Genomic DNA, 22847 nt, shown 5'->3' with positions numbered 1-22847 from the left:
TATAATATTTTATACTATAATCTATACATACAACAGACGACAGACATACATTGGATTTTAAATATATTACTTTCTCCCCCTATTCATAGTAGGCCTACCTATATGGAGAAGTATTGTTTTTGTAAAATATTTTGAGTTAAATAGTATGTTATACATAGTTCAAAACAAAAAGATAGAACCCCCATTGCTGTGAAAAATAACAATTCAAAAGTTGTTGTAACTTACATTATTTTCCCACAAAAACTAAAAAAAACGGAAAAATTAGATTTCCAAAAAAATGGCTTAACAGATTTTAATTCAAACTTATTATGTCATAGTCCTTTTAACTCAACACACAATGGTACAGCCTACATTGCTGTAAACCAGTTCAACACTTTCACTGCGCATGACGAATAGTCTTGCCACCACTAGCGCTTTCCTGTGGCACACGACGAGTACCTATACTTGTTAAAGCACCGTTTACAAACTATTGTTCCAATACGAGGTTAGCCACTGCCGTGAGACTTTGTTTCGCTTGCGGCTTATTCTACAAGTTTTATACTTCAATCTGGTATAATTCATTTTCAGATTTGACTATTTTATTGGTGCTTGAGACTGTTACAAATTTATTGTAGAGTGGGTTTAAAACAAAACCCCACTATTGTAATGGCAATACCAATAGTGTTACCAATACTGTACCTACTTACTGTTTTAAGTAGGGGGGACTTGGATTTATTGACATGGTATAAAATAACGATAATAAATGTAGTGTGGCATTGTGGAAGGAACCTAACCTCAAAATTAATGTGCTTGGTTCCTTTTTTGGGGTATTTTATATGGTGTATCCGGGTACTTTGCCCCTGACTTTTCCCTCCATTTGGCAATACTGAGAGCCGCCTAGCTATTATGTTGTTCAGTGCTACTATCTATTGGGCTCTTACAAAACTATGTCCACAACTGGGACCCAATACATTCTGCAATATGCCTCTCTTTATTAGATAAAACTGAATTCAAACATTTTTGCACACTCGTCCACGCAGCACACTAGTTGCCCGCGCTCCCGACAGCAGCCAGCAATCGCACAACCGCAGTGAATGTGTTAAAAGTCATTGCAGCTTTTGTGATTTTTTCCATAAAATATTATAGTTACTCCCACCATGATAAGAGTTGTTAACAAGCTAATAGGAGAAAGTATGTGTCAGATTGCTGATAATGTTTTCTTATGTAATAAATGTGTCAATTTAGGACATACTAGCAGTTACCCGGGACTAACAACTATAGTCCTTTTAATAGTTCTCAATAGCGTTGCTGCACTAACAACTATTATTTTAAATGGTAAAAACACACTAATAGCCTAACTCAAAAATACTTAGTAGAAATACAAAAAGACAGGTTGTTTTAGTATAACCAATCCATTAAGAAAACTTGGTAAAACTATTTAAAAAAATTGTATTGGTATTGAGAATTATTGTTTTTTTAGGTATCGGTATCGAGAATCAATAAATTTTGGTATCAACACATCACCAATTTCATCAAATATTTTTAACACATCTGCTGTATTATTTTGATTAGAATGTGTTTGGTTATTTTGGTTTTTTTTTTAACAAATGAGTTTTATTTTCTTAATCCTTTAAGTTTTATACCAACCTATACTGATGCAAAATACTGTAAAATTGAAATATGGATATTTTGTTTTAAAAATAAAAAATAAGTAGCCTAAATCCTAAAAATCTAAAACTAGGTATTGATGGTACCGGAACCGAACCGAGAATCGATTTTGGCTAGGAACCGGTACCAACTTTGAAAAAGTCGTACCAGCCCATCACTAATACATACATACATACTTCCTCTTTTATAGATATAGATTTACTGTTATGCAGCCCAGTATGTCCTACCTTTATCCGGAATGCTACTACAATCCGACTGGCTCCAATCATTGGTAATGTTTTCCACGTGTTTAGGTATGCTGGGAAAGCTTGGTGGACAAGGTGAGAGCGAAGATGTTGAATTTGCTTGAATCCCTAAACAAATAAGTCATTGAAATTTTCCTTTGAATAACTTGTCTATGGAATTATGAGAACCAAGTATACTCTTTGCTCCTCAACATTCTTCTAAATGTCTGAGGATAAAAAGATGTATAACATTAAAAACATCATGCTGAAGTTTAACCAATACAACACAGTCAAAAGTAAAAGTACTTGTCATCTATAATAACCCCATTATTAGTCTTAAAACAATATAAATGTGATTTCATTTATAGGAAGTATGAACACTTGAAATTTGTTGGGTCCATTAATTATTTATTACGGACATATTTGCATATTGGTGAGGCCGAGCATAGGTGAGACACAGCAGCATAAAGCTCGATGACAAACAGCAGCTATGTTTCGACATGTAGTTGACTTTGATTCCAATTCCTAGCTGATGTTATCAAATGCCTCAAACATGATGGTACTTTTTTCAATAAATTAGTTAAGTGGCATTTATTTTACTAATATAGCTCTGTTGTAAGGGTTTCCTTTTAGTCGGTCTCTAAGTGTGGTATGCACACAGACCTGTTATAACTTGTCCGGAAAACGCATTCAATCAATAAAAACTAAAATTAATAAGTTTATTAAGAGATTGTAAGTTAAACCAGCAAATTTTGTTTTTAGGACAGCCATGTCAGTTCCGAGGTGGCCAAATTGATAATGCAATTGTAAAACAGTTGTTGGATAAAACTTGCCTTTGTTTTCAAAAGGAGTGCTGCTGTACAAATTTGCAGGTATAGGAGACCAGATTGGCTTAGAACTACCACCAGCTAAAACAGGTGGCGGAGACTGCCACACATTACGCACCCAGTTATCTGCAACAAGGATTGCACCAGTGATATGTTTATCATTACAAGCTTAAGCTTAAAGACTCCTATTTGTACAGTCAAATTAGAAGTTTTATGGGCGGGAAACATGGAATTTCCCAATTTCTCTCTAAACTATTTTGAAGATCATTAAAAAATAATCTTGTATCTTGAAGTGTGTGTGTCCGGCTATGGATAGAATCAAAAATATTGTAAATTTAGAATTTCAATGTAATTGTTTATGGAGAATAAGTAAACTCTTGTAGTTTGCTTGTTCATGGATATATTTTGACAAAACTTGGCAAATTTATTTAATATTAGCTATGCACATTTTACAAAAAAATACTTTATTACCCTCCCTGGAGCAGCAAACCTAAGTACTTGTTGAACCGTGTAGGAAAATCAAACCAAGCCAATGGAAACTTGCTTAGTCTGCAGCTGTGGTAGGGGTACTGTTGTTACTAGGCCTGAATATTCATGGTGTCTACTAAACCTGGTTTGAAAAATTCAAGGAGTTTTCCAGGAGAATTCAAGACAAATTCCTGAATTTTAAGAGCTACTATCGGAACCCGTTCAACTAATCGCAACCCGCTAATAATAATTTATTATTACTATTAATGATTATTTTAATTTAAAACAAAACTTTTACAAAGAAAAATATTTTATACAACATAATATAACAGTATAACTAGTAGGTAAGGCGACACCAGCTATCATCTCCCGCGATTGCGGCAATAACCGTGAGCATATCCTGCGGTTTCGGCAACACCGATAATCGTCTCCCGCGATCGCGGCAATACCCGTGAGCATATCCTGCGGTTTCGGCAACACCGATAATCGTCTCCCGCGATCGCGGTTATACCCGTGAGCATATCCTGCGGTTTCGGCGACAACGGTAATCGTCTCCCGCGACCGCGGCAATACCCGTGAGCATATCCTGCGGTTTCGGCAACACCGATAATCTTCTCCCGCGATCGCGGTTATACCCGTGAGCATATCCTGCGGTTTCGGCGACAACGGTAATCGTCTCCCGCGATCGCGGCAATACCCGTGAGCATATCCTGCGGTTTCGGCAACACCGATAATCGTCTCCCGCGATCGCGGTTATACCCGTGAGCATATCCTGCGGTTTCGGCAACACCGATAACCGTCTCCCGCGATCGCGGCAATACCCGTGAGCATATCCTGCGGTTTCGGCAACACCGATAATCTTCTCCCGCGATCGCGGCAATACCCGTGAGTATATCCTGCGGTTTCGGCAACACCGATAATCGTCTCCCGCGATCGCGGCAACACCCGTGAGCATATCCTGCGGTTTCGGCAACACCGATAATCGTCTCCCGAGATCGCGGCAATACTCGTGAGCATATCCTGCGGTTTCGGCGACACCGATAATCGTCTCCCGCGATCGCGGCAATACCCGTGAGTATATCCTGCGGTTTCGGCAACACCGATAATCGTCTCCCGAGATCGCGGCAATACCCGTGAGCATATCCTGCGGTTTCGGCAACACCGATAATCGTCCCCCACGATCGCGGCAACACCCGTGAGCATATCCTGCGGTTTCGGCAACACCGATAATCGTCTCCCGCGATCGCGGCAACACCCGTGAGCATATCCTGCGGTTTCGGCAACACCGATAATCGTCTCCCGAGATCGCCGCAATACCCGTGAGCATATCCTGCGGTTTCGGCGACACCGATAATCGTCTCCCGCGATCGCGGCAATACCCGTGAGCATATCCTGCGGTTTCGGCAACACCGATAATCTTCTCCCGCGATCGCGGCAATACCCGTGAGTATATGCTGCGGTTTCGGCAACACCGATAATCGTCTCCCGCGATCGCGGCAACACCCGTGAGCATATCCTGCGGTTTCGGCAACACCGATAATCGTCTCCCGAGATCGCGGCAATACTCGTGAGCATATCCTGCGGTTTCGGCGACACCGATAATCGTCTCCCGCGATCGCGGCAATACCCGTGAGTATATCCTGCGGTTTCGGCAACACCGATAATCGTCTCCCGAGATCGCGGCAATACCCGTGAGCATATCCTGCGGTTTCGGCAACACCGATAATCGTCCCCCACGATCGCGGCAACACCCGTGAGCATATCCTGCGGTTTCGGCAACACCGATAATCGTCTCCCGCGATCGCGGCAACACCCGTGAGCATATCCTGCGGTTTCGGCAACACCGATAATCGTCTCCCGAGATCGCCGCAATACCCGTGAGCATATCCTGCGGTTTCGGCGACACCGATAATCGTCTCCCGCGATCGCGGCAATACCCGTGAGCATATCCTGCGGTTTCGGCAACACCGATAATCGTCTCCCGAGATCGCCGCAATACCCGTGAGCATATCCTGCGGTTTCGGCGACACCGATAATCGTCTCCCGCGATCGCGGCAATACCCGTGAGTATATCCTGCGGTTTCGGCAACACCGATAATCGTCTCCCGCGATCGCGGCAATACCCGTGAGCATATCTTGCGGTTTCGGTGACACCGCAATCGTCTCCCGCGATTTCGGCAACAAAAGCGGTAGTGTTTGGTTAGCCGACGATTCCGATGACCGGGCTGTGGATTCCCGGAGGTTTGGGTGGATTCCTGGAGTTTTCCAGGACATTTCAAGGTAAGATAAAATTCCCGGAGTTTTCCCGGTTTTCCCGAATTTCCCGGAGAGTAGACACCATGATATTATTGGTTTTCTAAATTAAAATGTGCAAAACAATGTTTTACCACACTTCACTGTAAGACTTTTATTTCTGTACTCTTTTGTGTCCAGGAAGTGGTTTACAGAAAGGGGCTGGAAAAGTCAGCTGGAGTATGGTAATAGTTTGTGCAACTAGTGAGAAAAGTGAGTAATTGACTCACTCGAGAGAAATCCTTACTCACGAGCCGTAGGCGAGTGAGGAATGGTTTCTCGAGTGAGGCAATTGTACTTTGAACTCGAGTTGCACATTATACTTTTCCTACAGTTACCATAAAACAAATAAATTTGTGAAGAAACATAACCTATTTTTACACAGAAGTGAATTTTTAATATAACATTTAATGTAAGTGACAATTACAACAGTACAACAGCTGACCAGCTGATTTACAGCCAGTGCTGCCAACGTATTTCGCGCGCATACGACGTTGCCTGCATGTTACGCGCTCACTATTTCGTGCCTTCACGTTGCAAATCTGGAGTGAGACAAAGTAATTAGAGTGAGACAATGTTAACATTGTCTCACTGATGAGCGAATTGGCCACTTTGCTTTCTCAAATCAGTGAGAGAACATGTACATTGTTAGGTAACTGTAGGAAAAGTCAGTTGATATGAATAATAGGATACAACAATGCTACACAGTCGCACAATTGAAGCTATCTCCTCCTCAGCCTGTACAGACTCATTTACCACAAAAATGAAAATATTGAGTTAGTGTGAACCACTTTAATTAACAAGCGCCATTGTATAGTGTTAGGACCATTAAGTAATTTAAACTATATTACAAGATGGAAAATATTGTGATATTCAACATTAAATCATTTAGGTCCAAATAAATTAGCTCAAAGCTGCTGACTGATAAAACTAATACCCCTGCCACAGCAAACCTGCAGACTAAGCAAATTCCCATTCAATTATCAGTCTCAATATATTCTCCATAAAAATCTTCCTTAACATGTCAGGTTTATTCCCTATTTAAAAAAAAAAAAAATAGTTCAACAAGTACCTGCTACAGAGAAGCTAAAAAATTGTTTTTTTTTAGTGAAATGTGAGTACTGTTAAGTAATAACAGCTAATATGAAATAAATAATTTACAGTTTTTTTTTATTTTCTCTCTAACTACTAAGTGTACCGGTATAAAATGTATTATTATACCAATTTTTTTTATCTCTTCAAAAGTTATTGAAAAGGGATTGAACAATTTTAAGTTTTTGCCGTAAAAAATGGGAAAAACAATTTATACCCCAGAAACCCCCCTTCCTACAGAGATTGTGCATCAGGCAAAGTCTTGAAACAATTACATTTTTCCTTAACAAGCAAATAAGATATTTTAAAGTCATGAAACAATTACATTTTTCCTTAACAAGCAAATAAGATATTTTAAATTAAGTCTACTCACCAGGTTGTGCTTTGCCAGGACCAATGAGTTTTGGGATTCTAAATTCCTTGAGTTTTTTTGCTTTGTCATCTTTGTTCAAAACCGCGTTTGAACAACTAGGTTGATTATTGTCTGAAAAAATGTATGCTAGATTTAAAATTCTTATGCAATTAAATGAATGTATGCATCAAGTCAGGGCTTCAACCTAGTGTCAATTTCCACCCCATGGATAAGGTTTTAGGTTTTAGCCTCTTGTAATCGTTGCATTGAAAAGATAAGGAAATGTCCCAATAATAATTTATTATATTTATTTGATAGTTTAAGTTAAATGCAATCAGGCCATTTCACAAAAGAAAACTGGCTATTTCATATTTTTGTGCAAAGTTGCAATGGTTCCTCTATAAATAGTTAAATTTGCCTTGATAAAATATGTGTTCTATTAAATTACCTATGGCTAACCTGAAATACTTTTTTTAAATTTAATACTTATTAAGTATAAATATAAAAAGTGCTATAAAGACCCTGACATCATAGCAGAAGTCAAGAGCAGAAGATTGAGATGGTTTGGTCATATTTTGAGAAGAGAGGAAGACTCCACTACGAGAAATGTACTTGATAGAAACCTCGAAGGCAGGAGACCACGAGGCCGTCCCAAACTTAGATGGAAGGATCAAGTACAAAAAGATGTAAGAAGACTGGGAAGGAGTGAAAATGACACCAAAGACAGAGACATCTGGAGGCAGTGTGTGGGCGAGGCCAAGTACCTCTCAGGGCACCAGTGGCCACTCCAGTAAGTAAGTAAGTAAGTAATAGTTATTAAGTGTTGGGAAGGGTAGTGCAATTTAGGAGTCAGGAATTCAGTGTTATAGTCAGTGTCAACACTTAATTTGAGTTACTATTGTTTAGTAATCAAGGATGGGTCTTAGTGGTTTTAACAATGGGAATATTGTGTTTTGGAGATCCGGGACCACTATGACAAGAACGATCGCAAACCATTCAATCAATATTTTAACACATAGAACATTTCAAACACCATCAGTGCATCTGGACTAAATAAACTGTAACACGATGAAAGAAAACAAATAATGTTTAGTATAACTTTGAAGCGACATGGTAATCAGGGTATGGACAAGAGTATTAACTAACTTACTGAGATTTTGCTTTTCAAGCACTTCCTTTTCTTGACTTTTCCTTTCGGGTAACAATACTTTAGGACTCGTATGATGAGCGGGTCTGCTTACGTCTGAAATTTTAACAGTAAAATTAGTAGTGTCCTGTCAAATGTTGGAGCAAAAGCAACATAATAAGAACTTTCAGGTAATCTAAATATATAAAAGGCAAAGCCCTCACTGACTGACTCACTCACTCACTCACTCATCACTAATTCTCCTACTTCCCATTTACCTAGGAGGCTGAAATTCGGTACACCGATTCTTTGGGCATTAACCCTCCAAGTGTCCATAGTTTAGGCCTTAATGTCCGCCTATTTTTTGCGCATTTGCAAGGTTTTATTAAAACGGATCTGAAAAGCTTAAAACAATGTTAATTCTACTGTTCTATATACCATTTTGTTTGGAAAATCATGGGCTTCAATATCATACATAAAACCTATGGAATATTTGTTTTAAAAAAAATTGTTTAGGTAAAAATAAAAATTATTTTGGAAAAATTGAAAAAAAAAATAAGTTTGCGCTCAATGAAATTGTATAAATTATAGGCCTATAAATATTTGAAAATAGCCACTTTGTTCTAAATTTTATGAGGATTACAAATATATAATAATATAAGGAAGTAGATTTGCAAATAAATAAGTTATGGGCAAAAAACAGATTTCAGTACATAGCGTTTAGCTAAGGATGCATAGCCTAACCATAGCTAGGAATCTGGCTGATAATTAACATCAATATCACTACCTACTCCTTCAGGATCATCAACCAGCCCTTCAAAATCACTTAAATCTTCTTATAATGCACCACGTATATCACTACTTTTGATTTTTAACACTAAAACAATGATAAACATAATAAAACACATCAGTCATCGGTCCGAGGTTAACTAACCTGTTTACAAATACGCACGTCAGCTGTCTGCTACAATTACGATCAACTCGGAGAACATAAAGCGCTTAGAGACAGACCTCTGGAGAAAGCTTAGAATATAATGAAAAGAACGATACCAAACTCGATCCAGTTCAATCCGATTTTGTCAGTCATAGAGCCTTCGCCGTAAACAGTGTTCGTGAGTCGCTGCAGCGACGCATTACACTTGGAGGGTTAAATAGGAAAACTAAGTAGTTTTTATTCTGATCGGGCTTTCGGGCTCCGCCCCAGTGGCTCTGGAGTTTCCCATGTTATCCTTATGAGTTTTCATATTTAAAAGGAATTTCTTAACAGCTGTTTCAATTAAACAAGTTCGTTCTGTTCTATGATGTTCAATAGCATTAAAGTTACAAGGATTACCAACAGGGTGCAGCACTATTATTTTTTTAAATTATGACTACAGCCAATTTGCAAACAAAAGGTGAGTGAGCGTAGCGAACGAACTTCAACCTGGAAGCGAGTTAGCATAGCGAACGAGCTAACCTGAAGGCAAGTGAGTGGAGCGAACGAGCTCCAACCTAAAGGTGAGTGAGCGTAGCGAACGAACTTCAACCAGGACGTGATAGAGCCATACGAACGAGCTCACTTGTGAAGTTAAACGGGGCAAAGCCCGCGGGTACAGCTAGTAAACAATAATGGAGGATTTGTCTCCCTAGGTTACTCAAGATTTTACATCATTTTATGCCATAAAGTGAGAAGATTTCCGTTTTGTTCATCATGAATAATAAGATTAGAAAGAAATATTAACTATGGTAGATAAGTTTTTGAGGTACTCTCACAACATACCATTATTCATTTGTTACAAAAGCCTTATTGATTGTTGAGGTTACTGTCCTTGTTACCCTAAATTACTAGACTTTTGTTATCACTTGATTTGTTTCTGATTGAATCAGAGTGAATGTTGAATATTTACTAGTTACACTTTGATCTGAAGTTGAATCACACTTGAACTCATCTTTGGTGAAGGACCCTGAAAGCTCAAACTGGTTAAAAAAAACTGTCCCAACACAATTTGCAAATCTTCACAAATCTAGGAAGAGGAGGGAAAATGTTTTACTTACACAGACGCAATCTGTAGTGTGAAGCTTCTGAATTGATCGGACTATTCAGTAAAAAAAAACTTTGCTTTGTTTAACACAGACCTGGAATTAATTGTCACACTTCTTCAGGTCAGGTCAACATGTTGATTAAGCCTTCAGCACTTGCATCGTTTCAGGCATTCAGTTCTTGGTGATTTAGACTGCAACCCAGCCAAGCTTTGGTGAATAACATGAAAGAACTGCGACAATAAGGTACGGTTGTCCTTACCCTCTATCATTGAGATTGTGTACACCAACAATAGTCCTACATTGCATTGAGCCTCTAGGTAAGGCCTTTTCCAATGCGGGCAGCAAGAGAAAGTTATGTGTACCGAGTCGTCCCAGGCAGTAGATGCAATTGGGTGACACATCCTTGCCCGTCTGTCTTCGTTACCACGGTGACTTGTATCTGATGGCCATCCAGGACATAAAAAAATTATGTACTGGTAGTCACAGGCTATATGAGACGATGTCTGGGGCGACTCATTTTTCACCCTTGTTAATAACAATAAGTCCAGGATGTACTTCTCCCAGGAGTTGTAGAGAGGCATTCCCCTCTCAACAGCCAAAGCATTGAAATCCATGCCAAGACAATTTGCCCTGTGGTATTGCACACACTCTCTTCCAGGTCTACCTTTTTTCTGGCCTCATTGGAGGTGTGTTTGATGTCCCTGCATCAAACCCAAACAAATCTTCGGCCCTTTGCATAACCTCACACTTGCTGTGAGGTTATGTGATAAGAAAAGCCTTTGTCATGTTTGAATAAACTATTTTAATTGAATTCCCTTCACTTCCATTGCATGACAACTGAGAGCAATTAGAATCTTGACCCAGATCTATATATAATTTTAATAGGCCAATATTAATTTTGTAATAATTGTTTATAAGCTGCAACGCATCCGACGACCATGTAAATGTGACATTGATAGGTTTTGAAGCCTGTAGATTTGCCATCAAACAAAAAATATTTGAAATTCAATCAGCACTCTGACCCAGTGGCCTTCCAAGTTCCCATATTATTCTTATGGTGAAAATGTTTCTTTCAATTTGAAAAGATGAGTACTTTGAAATTTACACTAATATTTTAAACAGCTGGTTATATTAAAATTGAAATTAATGGATGATATGTGCTAAGATAATGATCTATTAGATTTGTTGAAAAGATAAAAACTTACTCTGTTTTATGGTTTGAAAATTGGTGTTTCACTTCAAAACTTGTTTTTAATGGTTCAATGATATTAAAATTCAACTTACAATGCAGCAGTTACTCTATTTTTTGTGATTTTTTAGATCGTAGTAATACTCAAACTAAATTACAGGATATTATTTAATGAGTAGACGATATCAATATCGATGGAACAATATTTTTTATCCTGTTTAATCAATTTGTTTAACGCCAGTGGCATTTCACGAGAGAATAAATGTTTGTGGATGTTCCGGGGATGGAACCCGTCTCTCCCGCTACGAAGTCCGAGACGCTAACCACTAGGCTAGCAACACAACCATATTGTAAGAGATGGCACCTGCATTCTTCTGTATGATTATTTATGAAAGGTGCACAAGAATAATGATCAGACGTTATTGATATTAGTTTAAAAATTTTTTTTAATCTTCAAAAAAATATTTAATTAAATCGGAAGGTGGATGGGCAGGTCCCAAAACTTCTGGAAACGCCATTTTTGTGTTAATCAGGAATATTGATATGTCAATAGGTTTGATTAAGGAGTGACTGTAGGTAAAGGAATGACTATTGAAAACATGCGGAGGAAATTTGCGGGAAAATTAAAGGAGTCCTTGCAAAATTAGCAGGGCAGGCTAGAACCAGTAGACGCATGACTGGGATCATTTGATGACGCTGTACAATGGGTGTTTAGCCAGCAATGCTGTACGGATGCGAGTTCTGGGGTAAGGATGCTAGGAAGATAAGATTGAAAAGGAAACTTTTGAGTATGCAAAGAAGAGTTTTGTTGAAAGCAGGGAAATCATACAAAAAAGTATCGCATGATATAATTAGGGTTTTGGCTGGAGCCATGCTTATTGAATAAAGAATTAGGATTTTGAAAGACATGTGAGCGAGTAGGACTACATCGGAAAACAAGAGTGCCAGAATGCGCAAATGAGTGGCAAATGCGCTGGGAACAGAGTGAGGAATAAAGGTAAACGTTCGGATATACGCCAAACATCAGAACGAGACTGGAACTAGATTGGGAGATAGATTAGATATCATTGTTGAACGCAGTTTGTCACAGGACATGGAATATTTCAATCGAATTTGTAAAAATTTAACTTAGTACAAGAGGAAGTATGCAGATGCGGAGACATAGAAACTGCAAGTCACATATTTATGAATTGTCCACTTCAGGATGTAAATAGGAGAGGGCATGAAGTCCTCGATAGGAAAGGTCTAGCTAGATGAAAAAATAAAAACTTGATGAGAGACAAGGAAACAATTGAGACAATTAGGAAAGTAGCTAGGGAAATAGGAAGAACCATATAGGCTTTTAAATTGAAAAAAGAAACAAACAAAAACAAAGAAAGAAAAGGAATTAAAAGTTCCCCATTAAGGAGAGAGAAAAGGTTAGAGCGAATCCCAATGATCCCTATCGCTGAAGGGAGGTAGGGGGAAGGGAGTCGTGTGATTTTTAGGGTTTTAGACACATAATGTGTCTGGACAAGGATTTAGAGTGGCCAAAGCCTGAGAAGAAAGATTTTCATGGGGAATTGGCCAGGCAAATAAGATCCTGACTTAAGCCACGGGTGGTGGTGGGAACAAGGGGCTTTGGTTTATCATTTAGGTAATCGTCGATTAATTAAAACTAGTATACACATTGCTCAAAATCAAGCAATTGCAAAGAAGTAAAGTAGTTATTTAAAAAAAAATAAAAGTTAACATAATTTCCAATGAGTTTAAAAGACTTTGAATTGAAAACTAAATAACAGCAATTAAATTATACAGCTGATCAAAATGTAAACAATTATGTTCTTCATAAGGATAACATGGGAACTTTAACAGCCACTGGGGCAGAACCCAAGGGACTTTTGCAGAAATGTAAGGCCAGTTTGAAAATCCAGGCGACACACTCTTTCCAATGAGACGTCAATGGATAAAATCGGTTAAGAAATGGCGGAGTTCAACCGACAAAGTTTCATGTAGCGTATTAATTATATAGATATTAAAGAGAATATTTTACTGACTTTCACAAAAAAAACTGCAAAGACGGCACGACACGTAAATTGCGAACTCAATTAGACTTTTTACCATCTCCACATTAACAACAAAACCAAGAAACCCAAAAACGTCAAATAAAAAATATCAATTCTTCTTCTCTTAAGTCTATATTGTTATCTTATTAAATCTAGAATGGTCAATGAACAATGGTAATGTTGGAATATTACCTACACCAAATGATCGTGATTGTTATCTAACAAAATCCAAACCATTGGGGCATTGTGGGTAGGGGTATACTTTTAACCCTCCGAGTGTTATGTGTCGTAAAAGCAACTCATAACACATCCGCTGTAATGTTATGTGTCGCTTTTGCGACTCACAAATACTGTTTACGGCGACGGCTCTGGGACTGACTGAATCGGATTGAACTGGATCGAGTTAGGTATCGTTTTTTTCAGCAGATTCAGAGCTTTCTCCTGATGTCTGTTTCTATACGCTTTTCATTTTAGTTCCGAAAATATTGTAGCAGACAGCTGACGTGCGTATTTGTAAACAGCTTGGTTTTATCAGCCAGATTCCTAGCTATGGTTAGGCTATGCATTCTTAGCTAAACGCTATGTACCGAAATCTGTTTTTTGCCCATAACTTATTTATTTGCAAACCTACTTCCTTATATTATTATATTTTTGGAATCCTCATAAAATTCTGAACAAAGTGGCTATTTTAAAATATTTGTAGACCTATAAATTATAACAATTTATTGAGCGCAAACATAATTTTTTTCATTTATTTTATAATTTTTGAGAAATGTTAACCCCACAAAAATTTTTGAACATTTTTTTGTAATGTTTTATATGTTACATTGAAGCCCATAATTTTCCAAACAAAATGATATATAAAACAGTATACTTTACATTGTTTTTAAGTTTCTAAGATACATTTTAATAAAACCCTGCGATTGCGCAATAAATGGGCGAACATTAAGACCAAAACTAGAGACACTTGGAGGGTTAAGATTGTTTGCAAGAGCAAAAAGGGAGATGATTGGTACACAAACACCCTTCCCAAATACTCTCGGAAACTCTGTGAAAACCAAAAATACAGTGGTAATTTGTAGCCTTTTCTAGTATTGCAAGGCCCACTCACAATAAAATATTTGATAATACAAGATGACAATGGTAATAGCAAAACATAAAATTCCCAGTAGCAAATGTAACAAACCAATCCTTACCTTGACCCCCACTAAAAACATTAGAAGAAAAGTTCCGGGCTTCATTGTACGCTAACAAAGCTTCCCTGAATTCTTCGTCCTCTTCTTCGATTGCATGTTCCTTCTCTTTTTCAGTCCTTTTTGGATGATTTGTATTCTGAGGAGTTTTCTTTAAACTTTCAGGTGAAGTGTACTCAGGGGTCTAAATTAAAAAGACGTTTGAAAACATTACAATTGAAACAAAAATCATATTATAAATCCTTAATATTGAAAGTTAATAGGGGCAATATTTTATTTCATTAAGGTTTAAATCTTTAGATTGTTTTTTAGATGTCAGTATTTACCTTTGACTATTGATACATAGAGTTGGACAGAGCTTTATAAGTGTTCCAAATGGGAAAAACACTTTTGTAGAGCATTAGCTTAGCTATAATGCTTGATGTTAAATATGCTTTGTTATAAAATCTGTATTTGCAAAAAGCGGTTGAATTCACTTTTTTATCATCATAACTACCTAAAAAATAATTGCTTATTTTGAATATTTTTACATTTCTATAGCCTAAAGGGAAATAAATTACCAAAATTTTGACCACCTCTGATTTCACATAAATCCAAATCATTACCTGTTCACAAAAAACAAAGTTTTCCTTTAAAATTTTGAAGAAAGATTTTGTAGTTTTTCTCCTTTATTTTGAAACAACTTGTCTAAATATTTATACTTTTGAAAATTGCAAATTCTTCATTACATGACACATAAATCAAGTACTGTATATGGTTCAGCAGATTTTCTATATTGGTTGAATGTTCAACCAATTTTCTAAAATATGTCTGCAGTCGCAAAAATGCCTTGCAACTACATCGTGTACTATGCGCCAGTTGGAGGGTTAAAATGTAAAATCTGCACACTTGTCTCTTGGTAGTTACAGACATAATAACAAGAGATACTTACAGTAGCAGAGTTTGTCTGGTCAAGAATTTTTACTTTTGGTCCCGTCATTTTTCCAACAAAATCGCATTCCCATATACTTTCTTGAGTCTTGGCATTCCAGTAGTAAATCATGTTTTGAGATTTGGAGTGGGCCTTGACCCATACCACTTCATCATCACACTCCGACATGGTTGGAATATCAAAGTTGCTGAAAATGAAAAATAATTATTACCATAACAAACTTAGGTATCGTGTTTTGGTCCAAATACAAATTAATAACATTTACAACAAATATAGCCTACATGGTGGGTTTAGGTAAGTTTTAGTTAAACACCTCCTTGGTCAGCAATTATTCTATTACTATTAACTTATCCCAATAACTATTTCTTTATTTCGTTTGAAATGTTATAACCTTCAGTAAAATTTAAATTGTTTATATACAATTGTCCCGTAAGGAAACAGCCTAACTCCGGGAAATGGTTCTATGGGTCAAAATAAAGAGAAAATCAAGACTAACATTTTTTTCCAAAATTGCTTTGTTATCCAGATATTCGCCATTTAGTTTTTTTTTCATATTAGCATTTTTATCGTTAAAGATTTTCAACCGATCTTTATGAAACTTGGTATGTATGTTAAGGTAGAAGAGACCCATGATAGAAAAAAAATTCATCTGGATTCATCCTAGGATTTTAAAATGGCAGCCATTTTAATTTTAAAATCTTAAATAACTAAAAAAAGGCTAATTGTATTAAAAAATTTCAAGAATACTTTTATTTAGCATTTTAAATTCCTTATCAAACGATACCAAGTTCAAATACTCTCGCCACAGCAAACCTGCAGGCTAAGCGAATTTCCATTTACCTACTAAAATATTCTCTAAAAATTGTCAGATTTATTTCCTATTTAATTAACATTTATTTTAGTGAGTACATAGGTTTGCTGATACAGGGAAATGTTGACAGCTTAGTAGCTATTAAATAAACCAAATTTCTAAATTTGGTTAAAACATATCCATAAATAAGTGAATTACAACAGTTTATTTATTCTCCATAAGAACAACAAGGGAGTTTTAAATTTAAAATTTTTTTAATTAGGCCTATCTTCATAACCGTTGGGCATACAACAATGCTTCAATATACAAAATTATTCCCTTTTTAGGCTTTACAAAATCGTTTGAAGAAAAATTATGAAATTTTGTGTTTTTAGGGTCAAAAATGGGAAAAATCAATTTTTACCCCCTAAAACCCCCCATAAACTCCCAATCCCATAGTTCGATTATGCTGGTTTGGGAACTAGTTCAAATAAAAGTAGGTTTACACGAACGTACCAAATTTCATCAAAATCAGATAAGTTTTGCTCGAGTTATCACACTAACAGACGCAAAATTATATATATGAATTTGAACGGATGGTGTTTTGGCCTCTGAAGACCTCAAAACCATGAGATCTGTGGTAAAAGCTTATTCCCTATATGGGAAATTCACTAAAAGATCGAATAAGAAATAGCTGAAAAATTAAGATTTTAGTTGTAAAAATCAAAATTGGCCAGCTTATCCTTATTCTACCCCATTTTACAACTATAAATCGTAATATTTTATAGCTATTTCTTATTCGATCTTTTTGAACTTGGTATTGTTTGATAGGGAATTAAAAATGTTAAATAAGTGTTCATGAAATTTTTTCATTAAATCAGACTTTTTTTTGTAATTTTTTTTAAATATTTAAAATGGTTGCCATTTTGAAGTTTCTAGTTGTATCAAGATGATATTTTTCTAACATGGGTCTTTTCTACTTTAAGGGGATATGGCAGTGAAAATGCTAACTTCCTTAACTTATGTCTTTCAAACTTATGCCATGTGTTTTATAGACATAAGAACAGGTATAAACATAGTTAAAAGTAATTTTTTTTCATTAAGTACACCCTTAATTTTTTTGTGTTTTGTTGTATTTTTAGGTAATTAACTAAATTTGATATAACTTCAGTTTTAATTATTGGATTTTAATAACTAAACCATCAGTTTGCAGGGAATAATGCCCTCAAAATATTTAGGTAGAATTATAACTGTATCTTGATTCATTACTTTTTTTTGGGTCATTTTGTAATTAAAAATAAAATAAATTGGCTTTCTGTGGAAATAAAAAAATCTTTTTTCATCTTAGAACAGACATACATTGATTCTACCTAATTATTTAGATAATAACATTCTAAACACTTGGTAAAAATTTGAATCGTGTAGCATAAACCGTTTTGAAGATATATCAAATTTAGTAGTTAAAAATGTTAAAAAACTGATTAGCGGGAATCGCACACTTAAAGTTACACTTGGCAGTGTAACCATGGTGATACTTATTGTTGAGTTATGGATCATTTTTTTGTTTATGCAAGCATTTTATTATTATTTATTATATTATTATGTAATATTACTTAATTATTATATTATTAACATTAATAATAATAATTGTTATTGTTATTAGGCCTATTACTAAAATAAGTCAATAACCGGATTTTTCAAAACTATTTTCGGTATTTTTCATAATAGGCCTATAACCTAAGCACTAAAAAAAATTGTTTTTATTTTCGACCAATTTTTCTTATTTTAGCATTATAAATAAAAAATAATAGCCAAATTTAAAAATATGGGAATCCATTGAAAAAGATAACACAAAACAAGTGTAAGCAACAGTAAGTACCAATGGCAAGATTATAGGAAGCAAATATATAACCAACACCAACAGTCAACAGGAAATTTACAAGTTAAAAGCTATACTAGTACCCAGTTTTTTAATTAAATAAGCAAGTAAATAATAGTTTTTGGCCTCTTTTCATCATACTGATAACAGGATAAGAATTTCATAAACCAATCTGAAATTTCATAAGATGTTAGAATTCAGCTATAATAAATTACTACTTGGATGATTTGCTATCAATTAGTTTAAATAAATTATTGTTTATCTAGTAGGTCTCAGGTGTTCAAATTACTGTGTAAAAAATCTTTATATGGATTTATTACTTCAACAATTCAAGTTATTTAACAATAAATAAAAAAATCCTTTTATTGAGTAGTTGAGTTAACAAATGAATAGGATTTTAGTTAAACAATTTAATTTAACTTGTTAAAAGCTGCAGATAAGCGTTACACAAAGGATACTACATTGGAGAGTAATTTACTGATCACAAACGGCAAACATTACGTCATTGCAGTCGCCTATGATGATGTCATGCCAAAGGAGCATCACGGCCTGTTTATTTAGTGTTGCCTTGATCTAACTAGCCTTATGATAAACATTTCATAAACTTCGAACCGCAGCAGCTGCTGTTCTAAAAAAATATTATATATTTAAGTCAAAATATTTATTTAAGCATTTTTTTGTTTATCTTAAAGAAGAAAAAGGTAATCCTCAGCACAATCATATCCAAACCTAAATTCTTTGAAGCAGTATGATGAAAACCTCCAAAATAGAATGTCGGCTAAATAGTACAATTTATAACCCAAGCAAGCTGTTATCATGCAAATATTAACCAACAAATTCTAAAATTAATTAGAAATGTTTATCTTAAAAGTTTTTTATCAACTTGTCGTTGAATTGACTTCTATGCTTCAAACATTTCATACATTTTTCCCAGTACACCAAAAATTGATCCGTTTAAGTTTTGAATACTACAAGAAATTCTTACTTTGTTACCCTGAAGTAATCAACAACTGCTTTTGTTGCACGTGCTGTAGCTTGAGGCAACAATCCTGAAGGTAACACTAAGCGAACACCAGTCTGAACTTCTCTACTGCTTAAAGTCTTAATGTTTGCAAATTTAGTCACTATGGCAGCTTCTTTAGCAATCCTTTCAAAAATATCCGAAGCAAAACTATTTAATATATTTACTGCTTTTAGTGACAGAACTAAGTCAGGATGTATCTGTTTCAGCAATTTACAAAAATAAGGTCCATAATTTATCTCACTTTTATAAATTCTTCCTTTTTTACACGACCTTCTCTTCTTTATTCCAATCTTCCTTTGCTTCTGGCCAACACCTTTGGTCTTTTGAGGAGCCATTTTCCTATAAGAACGAATGTTATGTTTTACTGTGTAACGGTCCAACAACACAATCATTAATAAATTTATGACATCACCTTTAAAAACCTGTTGTTTTATATTATGGAAAAATATTTTAACCCAATGTTTACAATTTACAGATCTGCTAAATAACAAACAATGTACCGGTAACATTTATAACAAATTGATTGACATTTATTTTAACAAATTGTTAAGTTGTGTGATTAATGTAATTTGTTAAGAAAGGGAGAGATAAAAAACAAAAATCAATTTGTATTCTAATAATAATTTTTGTTAATTTATAAAAGGGTCAAATGTTGCATACTGAAAACTTATTTTGTTTGTCATTATTATGAACAAGGTAAACAGATCCAAACTAACCTAACCTATACGCTGCAGCGAACAGAAAAAGAGTGACGTAGACAGCCCTCTTTTATGGGCCTACCGTTAACAATAACCAGGAACCAAAACTATTTAAACATTTAAACCTTGAATGGAATATTTTCATCAATATTAAGTTAATTTAGGCCTAGGCTATTTCGTATTACACTTTTTATCTGATAATACATCATGGGTTCTCTGTGAAACTGATCCCATTTTTTAGGTAAAATCCCTTTAGTCTGTAGTGTAAAAATTTACTCATGGGGAGCGAGCTGGTCTAGAGGCAGAGCGCAGGGCTTCGGAGCCCGAGGTCCTTGGTTAAAATCCTGCCAAATCACCAATGGATTGTATCTAAGTGATAATGCAGCAATCCTTAAGTTAGGTCTAGCCTGAAGTAATGTGAAAAACAATCTCATGCTCGTGCCCAACGTCATTGACTATATAACACTAGTGTTATATATATAATCAATGCTAGCGTCCTAGGACAAAAAAATTGTTTAAACATACCGTATATTCTGAATGGAATAACCCTAGGGCGTTTTTAAACGTTGACACAGGATAAAAAAAAAGAAACACACTCAACACATAGTAAATAAAGTTATAAAATATGTCAAACTCAAGTCTACGCCCAAAAAATTTATTTTTTTCAAAATACAGTATTCGTTTTTTAGCGCTGATTTTAAAAATGACCTAGTCATTTTTTGCGGAAAAGTCCCGTTTCCCCGGAAAACACTTTTTTGCCCAATAATAATGTTGTAGGTATACTCAAATTGTGTGGAATTTCACAACAAAATCAACAGTATACCTAACTGATTTCTCATTACGATCCGACAACTAATACCGTAAGTTCTCAATCTCCTAAAACCTGCCAAATGCCTGATAGTCGGAAAACTGAATGTGTTGGGTATGGTAAGGTTACAGTAGGCCTATGTTTTAGTTAGGTTAAAACTTAAATCATTTGGTCAACTAGTTTTCCAATTATCAGGCATTTGGCGAGCTTTTAACTTACAAGGTTATTAGTATTAAGGCCCGGTTTCTCCAAAATGGTGTAAACTTGGCTTAAAAAAATAAAACTAGTTTATTTTTTAACTCTGTTTCAAATGTATGTTTGGTTTCTCCTACACTTTACTGGCTCTATTTAAGATAAATGGCAACACAAGCGGTTGGCAAACCATTTTTTTAGATTTTGTTTGTAAAAATCAACGGAGCAGACAGCAAGGTGCGAAAGCAGTAGACTAACATCACTGTTGTAGGCTAGGTTACGTACCAAAAGTAACACTACTCTGGCTAAGTGTCCCTGTTTCTTGCATTTGTTACATATCTTTGAAGCAAACTCACAGTTAATGGCCCAATGGTTTTGAGAACCACATCTATAACATTTTCCTGTAAGACTCTCAAAAAGAGGTGAAGGCGTTTTCTGCTTTGACGTCATGTGCGATTTAGTTGATACATTTTTGTATTTATCCTCAATCTGATGTACTGTACTAGGCCTATTAGTTTTAGTTTCATAGTATTCAGATAGATCACTTTCATGGTTAGCAATTTCCATCACTTTCGCTGCTTTGACGACATCTTGAAACGATAGAAATGAATTATCCTGAAGCAATTTGGCTCTGATATCTTTATTAACTAACCCCCTTATGAACTGTATTCGCAAAAGTGTATTAGCGATTGATTTCTGGCAAGACTCACAGTTAAACTCACAATTAGATGTAAGTTTTTGCAATTTGACTGAATACATTTTAACTGTTTCAATGTGATCCTGTACTCTAGACATGAATTTGTGCTGTAAAGCCCAAGTACTTGGCTATGGATCAACACAATCTGTCAACATTCTCACTAGACGCGCGGAATAAAAAATCTATTTAGCCTAGGCCTAAACTTCTTGGTAAGTTAAGTAAACTTAGCTTAGGTTGAAGGTAATAAAATTCAGATTTTTACAAGTTCTCCAAATTCCAGTCAATTCAACTGACCAAACAGCCATCACAACAGAACACAACCAGCAATGAGTATGTAGGCTTGATAGAAGTTTAAAGGAAGTCAAGAACTAACTTAAAAGGCCTACTTAGCCTAAGTTAAAAAGTACGCAGAGGATACGCGTCCGGTACCAGACGTGGATTAGGGGTCCGGCAGTTACTGTCATAACCTTTAACCTAACCAACCAAACTTGCTGAATGAAAAAATTGAATGAAGGTTAAATTCTATTCATAAGATAAAATTATAAATGCCAAAAATTCTAACAAAAGATGTAGGTACCATACAGTTAGGAAGAAATGACATTTAAAGAAAAATCTCTGACATAAAGTACTGATGGGATTCGTATACCAGGTAGTACAAGAGTAGACTTCTTGCATACCAGCCGAGCACTCTATCCACTACACCACGAACACCGAAGGCTATACATCGTATCGTTGTGGTAATGGCGTTCCGGGCCCTCACAACCCTGTGACGTCACTGCCGGACGCCTTATCCATGTCCAGTTACCATGCGCGTATCCTCTATGTATAAAGTATAATAAAAGTAGGCTATTTGTTAGTTAATAGTTAGATGAGTTTGTTCCGAATAAGTTAGTAGTTATGAGATTTATTCAGAATGGACATAACACTTGGACTAGCCTCCGGCCCACCACCATTAGTTACTCATTCCGCACCATTTTTTTACAATGAGCCTAGGCCTACCATTAAGTTAGCCTAGGCCTACATCATGTTTTAGTCATAGACTAGGGCCTAAGCAACACAAGGGAGTATGTTTTATCTAACATTTGATGTTATGTGATTACTTAGGCTATAGCCAAAAAAGGCTAGCCTATATTGCAAAAGTTAGGATGTGTTTAAGGACTAAGTTATAGATTAGGCCTATAGGCCTGATAAGTTATAGGTTAGGCCTATAATAAGAAAAAGGAAAACATACTGTAAGTTAGTTACACTCTTACACTTACCATCTTTGCGTTGGACTCACGTTGGAAAGAAGCACTTTATTAATTTTCCTCTAAACCATAAAAGTTATTTTAAACAAAGGTTTACTTTAAAG

The 22847-nt window shown here is 35.8% G+C and overlaps 1 protein-coding gene across 2 annotated transcripts in view; it reads right to left on the bottom strand.

Annotated features, from left to right (window-relative positions):
- The window catches only part of LOC129004852 (uncharacterized), an 87472-nt gene extending 64625 nt beyond the window's left edge, over positions 1 to 22847 (bottom strand). Inside the window, exons 1-8 of one of the 2 annotated variants that reach the window (XM_054433525.1) lie at positions 22756 to 22847; positions 19063 to 19440; positions 15409 to 15595; positions 14481 to 14661; positions 8053 to 8145; positions 6924 to 7034; positions 2705 to 2824; positions 1875 to 2000 (exon numbers count right to left, since the gene is read on the bottom strand). In XM_054433525.1, coding sequence (XP_054289500.1) covers positions 1875 to 2000; positions 2705 to 2824; positions 6924 to 7034; positions 8053 to 8145; positions 14481 to 14661; positions 15409 to 15595; positions 19063 to 19436 — 1192 coding nt within the window. In that variant the 5' untranslated portion in view covers positions 19437 to 19440; positions 22756 to 22847. Of the gene's footprint in view, positions 1 to 1874; positions 2001 to 2704; positions 2825 to 6923; positions 7035 to 8052; positions 8146 to 14480; positions 14662 to 15408; positions 15596 to 19062; positions 19441 to 22755 lie in introns of those variants that run through there. The other variant, XM_054433526.1, reaches the window with a different exon arrangement.

This window comes from Macrosteles quadrilineatus, unplaced genomic scaffold, assembly GCF_028750875.1.
Source record: "Macrosteles quadrilineatus isolate MER2022 unplaced genomic scaffold, UCM_ALF_1.0 Scaffold_12__1_contigs__length_5162894, whole genome shotgun sequence".
In the NCBI taxonomy this organism is placed as follows: domain Eukaryota; kingdom Metazoa; phylum Arthropoda; class Insecta; order Hemiptera; family Cicadellidae; genus Macrosteles; species Macrosteles quadrilineatus.
The sequence above is the reverse complement of the archived record's forward strand: the minus strand, read 5'-3'. Positions and strand labels throughout refer to the sequence as shown.